The sequence below is a fragment of the Notothenia coriiceps genome, unplaced genomic scaffold, assembly GCF_000735185.1.
Source record: "Notothenia coriiceps isolate Sejong01 unplaced genomic scaffold, NC01 NC01_scaffold00006743, whole genome shotgun sequence".
Taxonomy (NCBI): Eukaryota; Metazoa; Chordata; class Actinopteri; order Perciformes; family Nototheniidae; genus Notothenia; species Notothenia coriiceps.
Genome location: NW_011339444.1, coordinates 84126 through 88577, shown reverse-complemented (window position 1 = coordinate 88577; position 4452 = coordinate 84126). Strand labels below are relative to the sequence as shown.

Below are 4452 nucleotides of genomic sequence, written 5' to 3'. Positions count from 1 at the left end.
ATGAATGACTGAAGTGATGGAGACCATGTTTGAAGGCAAACAAAAACATGAAATAACAGTCAATCAAGCAAATCCCCCTCTCAGATTCCACAGCAACCAGAAGAACATAAATACTGGCTGGTGATTTGATTAATCAGCTTTGTGATGGAATAAAAAATGCACAGTGCATTTCCTTAGCTGTGGATGAGTCCACTGACACCACTGACAATACTCAGTTGCTGGTGTTTGTGAGTTTTTATGATGAGGCAAAGGGGGAGTTTGTTGAAGATGTGTTGGGCCTGACGAACCTCAGTGGACACACAAGGGGGCAAGACATTTATAAAGCAATAATGGGAATGCTGAATGAAAGAGGGTGCAGCTGCCTTTATTCATAACTGTGCAGCTCTTACACTGCGACTCTGAGGGATCAAGCACAGACACAATAACAATGAAAACTGCTGCATACAGATTATTTTTGTTTTTGCAACCTCGTGTTAAGAATCTTGTTGCAATTGTTTAAAAGTTTGAATGACCGTAATAAACAGACCTTTATCTTATTGAAAATAATAAAATAATGTGTCTACTTGTTTACTTCCTGTCTGTCTTCTTCTGTGGATTTCTCTGACGTCCAACGCTCTGTCTTTTAAACTCTTTCCTTCTCTCGCTTGATCTTCCTGCTCTGTTTGCCGTACAGGTTGTACTCTCGGTACAGGATGTAGTCCTTCAGGCGCTCCGACACCGGCAGGAAGCTCATGAAGACCGGCGACCGGAGGCGAAGGCGTCCGAGACAGCTACTCACCTGCAGCCGGCAGAGGTGCTGCAGACAGCTGGCGCTTTCTGGAGAGGAAGAGGAGTAGAAGGAGAGCATTGAGAAATATTAATGAAGATTGTTTTTATTCTTGTTTGCAGGGAGTAATGACATTTATTCAGTCAAATATGGTGTTTGCCAAACAGGTTTTCACATACAAGGACTGCTTTGGGGTAATAAATATAAATATGAAATATATATTGAAAATAAATATTACTACAACTATTCTAAAATGAAATAATAGAAAATACAAATGGAAAAGGAAATACATATTGATAAAGCAGAAACAAAGCAAGTTGTGTACAGGAAATAAATAAATATTGAAAAAATGAACACAAAAAAAGAGCAATTATTGAAAAAGACTATAAATATTTTAAATTTTTATAAAAATGATTATAAAATAAAATAATATGTACAGGTAACAAACATTGGGTGTATTGGTGCGTATACATAGACAGTTAACCTGTTAAGCCCTGAGCCTGTTTTTCAGGCCTCAGGCTCGAAAATGACATTCCCAGAACAAATGACCATATTTTCCCTTCTAAAAGGGTTAAATTAATAATCTTTTTTCTCAAAGCAAGGTTACATCTGTGAGTTGGATGTAGAAAAGTCAGAATCAATATAGATGTTTTTATTTTAAAGTAAATTCAGATTGAACATAGTAAGAAAATGTAAAGTAGTGTCCGTCCAAAAAAACAACCATTACTTATAGTGAAAACCACCCTTGAATGATGGTAAGGTAGACTAAAAGCTTTAGGAATCCAAACTATAACATATAATAAGTACCCTGTATCAAGATTGAAGCAAAACAAGGGAAATTTAACCTTTTTAGAAAGAGGGGTCATTTGGGTGTATTTGCCATATCTCTGGCCCCCCTCGGTCGATTTTGATGATTGACACCTCTTTTTAACCGTTAGAGCCTAAATCCTAAATCCATCTAAACATTACCATTGAGGAGTGAGAGTGATGCGCATGCAGTTTGCCCAAACCGAAAGCTACGTTACACTCTGAAAACTGAAAACTAGGCTTATTGCCATAAATATTATGATGGATTATCAGTAATCATTTCAAAGTGACACAGAGAAATTGGATTAACCTTCAGCAGCGTTTTTATCGTTTTAATGCCATTGAACACAATTAAGACGTATTTGCCATTTTGGCCCTGTAAAGCTAAGTTATGTGTTGTCTGGTTTCGCCTTCGCTGCCCTGAGTTTCGGGCGCACAGTGATGATACTTACACCTCTAGAATCTTTGGAATCCCAGCTTTAATCTGATATCTTGTTTGTGCAGATCCGATAAGTAATAAAATATTTCTACCGTGAGTTCTGTGCTAATTCAGAGGCTTGTTATTACCCTTGTGTTTCGTTTCGGTAAAAATGGTTCATATCGTTAGTTAGCTGAGTTTCTTCCCGTTAAGTGGGTATGACACATTAATTGGTTGTTAAATGTTAAGAAGCCCTGAGACACAGCTTTGTGAATAAAAAGCCTGTAGCCGCTTAACAGGTTAAAGAGCTGTGTTTAGGTGCCTAACAAGCATTATTATTATTCAGCCTCTTTGTAAACATGCACCTGATTTACCTTTGTGCACCTATTTATTCCCCAAATGGTGTTTTGTGGATGATATTTTGAAGTTATTTTATGCAATGTGCTGTAATAAATGGTAGTTGATTTTGTTGTTGATATTCCTTTGTGCTCTGTGCGAAGCAAGTTCACTTAGGGACAGTATTTGAATTTACCTTGCAGCCTGCAGATGTCCGGCCACTGCTGCTGCTCCATCACTGCTGCCTTCGGTTTGGAGCACAAGGTCACATGATCTAGGTAATCCAACAGGACGAGCACCACCTGACCTGAGAGGTGCTTCAGCCAGGAGACGGTGATCACCTTGCAGAACTGAAACAAGAAGAGTTTTACACGTCGGTTTACGTCTGAATGATCTTCAGCCACTTTAGACGATCCTTTACACTTTAGAAAGGAATTCAGATTGAAAGAGTAGACAGACAGATCCAGTATGCAATTTAAAGTTGGTGTAGGCAGGATATTTGTCTCTTATGATTTTCTTTAAAGTTTTCATCTTTCTAAACTCTCGATGGTCAAGATTAGTTTGGCATCCCAATCTGTATTTAATCTGTATCTATTCTCTGTATTAGGGAATTTTGGGTTGATTTTGAAGATTTAGGGGCCTCTCGATCATTTTGGTTGGAAAGTTTGCCTATTTATTTTAGACATAAATTGTCCACAGTAGAGATAATAATGTTCATCCTGTGCTCTCTGTATCCAATGGTTGCAACACTACTCATGGTAGTCAAAATTAGCCCACGGAGAATACCTTCTGGTTAATATTGCCCTTTTTTATCCTGAAGATGTCCTAAATAGATTAAGCATTCTCAATAACCTTCAAAATCACTCCAAAATTGTCAAAATCAGCCAATTCATTTTTCAACTATTGTTTACTTGGCTTGCCATTCATTTGAATTAACACAATTTATGCTAATCGTGCAAATTGCCAAATGTATGTAAATTAGAATCCGGAAGCAGAAGCCCTGGTAAAACGGCAAGGTCCATGACAAGCTGAAAGCACAGAGGTGGAGACTTGGAAGAGTTTAGGAAGTCAATGTACGCGCTCCGGAGAGCTTTTAACGGTGCAAAGAGACACTCCAAAGAGAAAGAAGAGTCTGACTTCAGAGGCTCTGACACCTGGAACATGTTGGCGGGACTAATGACAATAACTGACTAGGGCAGCGGGTGGTGCTGAAGGATTGTCTGTGTGTGCATCTCTTCCAGATGAGCTGAACGCTTTTAATGCATGTTTTGATAGCAGCCAGGCTGTGAGCGGGCAGAAGACCTGCAGGATCCAACCAACATCACATCCTCCACCCTGATCCTCAACACTTGAGCCCCTCAGGGCTGCGTGCTCAGCCCTCTCCTCTACTCCCTGTTCACACACGACTGCGTGGCCACACACAGCTCCAACACCATAGAGAAGTTTGCTGACGAAACGACTGTCATCGGCCAGATCACAGACGGCGACGAGACGAGGTCGAAAACCTGACATCTTGGTGCCAGGATAACAACCTCCATCTCAACGTCAGCAAAACAAAGGAGCTGATTGTGGATTACAGGAAGCAGCAGGGAGAGGGACACGCCCCCATCGCCATCAATGGGACTACGTTGGAGAGAGTCAGCAGCTTCAGGTTCCTCGGGGTCCACATCACTGAGGACCTGACATGGACTCTTCACACAAACACCATCACCAAAACAGCTCGACAGCGGCTCTTCTTCCTCCGCAGGCTGAGGAGGTTCAACATGGACTCCAGGGTACTCTGCAACTTCTACAGGTGCACCACAGAGAGGATACTGACCTTCTACAGGTGCACCATAGAGAGGATCCTGACCTTCTACAGGTGCACCATAGAGAGCATCCTGAACTTCTACAGGTGCACCATAGAGAGCATCCTGACTGGCTGCATCATGGCCTGGTACGGCAGCTGCACCGCCCTCGATCGTAAGTCTTTACAGAGAGACGGAGCTGCCATCCATGGAGTACTGCCATCAATGGAGGACCTTTACTCCCAGCAGCTCAGGAAGAAATCCCTCCGGATTATAAAAGACCCCCATCACCCCACCATACTTGCCAACCCTCCCAATTTTCGCGGGAGACTCCCGAT

The 4452-nt window shown here is 41.6% G+C and overlaps 1 protein-coding gene across 1 annotated transcript; it reads right to left on the bottom strand.

The window, feature by feature from the left end:
- Positions 1 to 6: 6 nt before the first annotated feature.
- LOC104943772 (dynein heavy chain 12, axonemal-like) lies at positions 7 to 3147 on the bottom strand. Its single transcript, XM_010769239.1, has 2 exons — positions 2524 to 3147; positions 7 to 816 (listed from the first exon to the last, which is right to left on the bottom strand). Exons 1-2 carry the CDS (start codon positions 2561 to 2563, stop codon positions 623 to 625), a joined length of 234 nt encoding a protein of 77 aa, XP_010767541.1. The 5' UTR covers positions 2564 to 3147; the 3' UTR covers positions 7 to 622.
- Between the last annotated feature and the right edge of the window lie 1305 nt (positions 3148 to 4452).

Coding starts and splice junctions, on each gene's coding strand:
- LOC104943772 (XM_010769239.1), bottom strand. CDS start 2,563: ATGGAGCAGCAGCAGTGGCCGGACATCTGCAGGCTGCAAG. Junction 817..2,523: donor GGACATCTGCAGGCTGCAAG/GTAAATTCAAAT, acceptor CTTCCTCTCCAG/AAAGCGCCAGCTGTCTGCAG.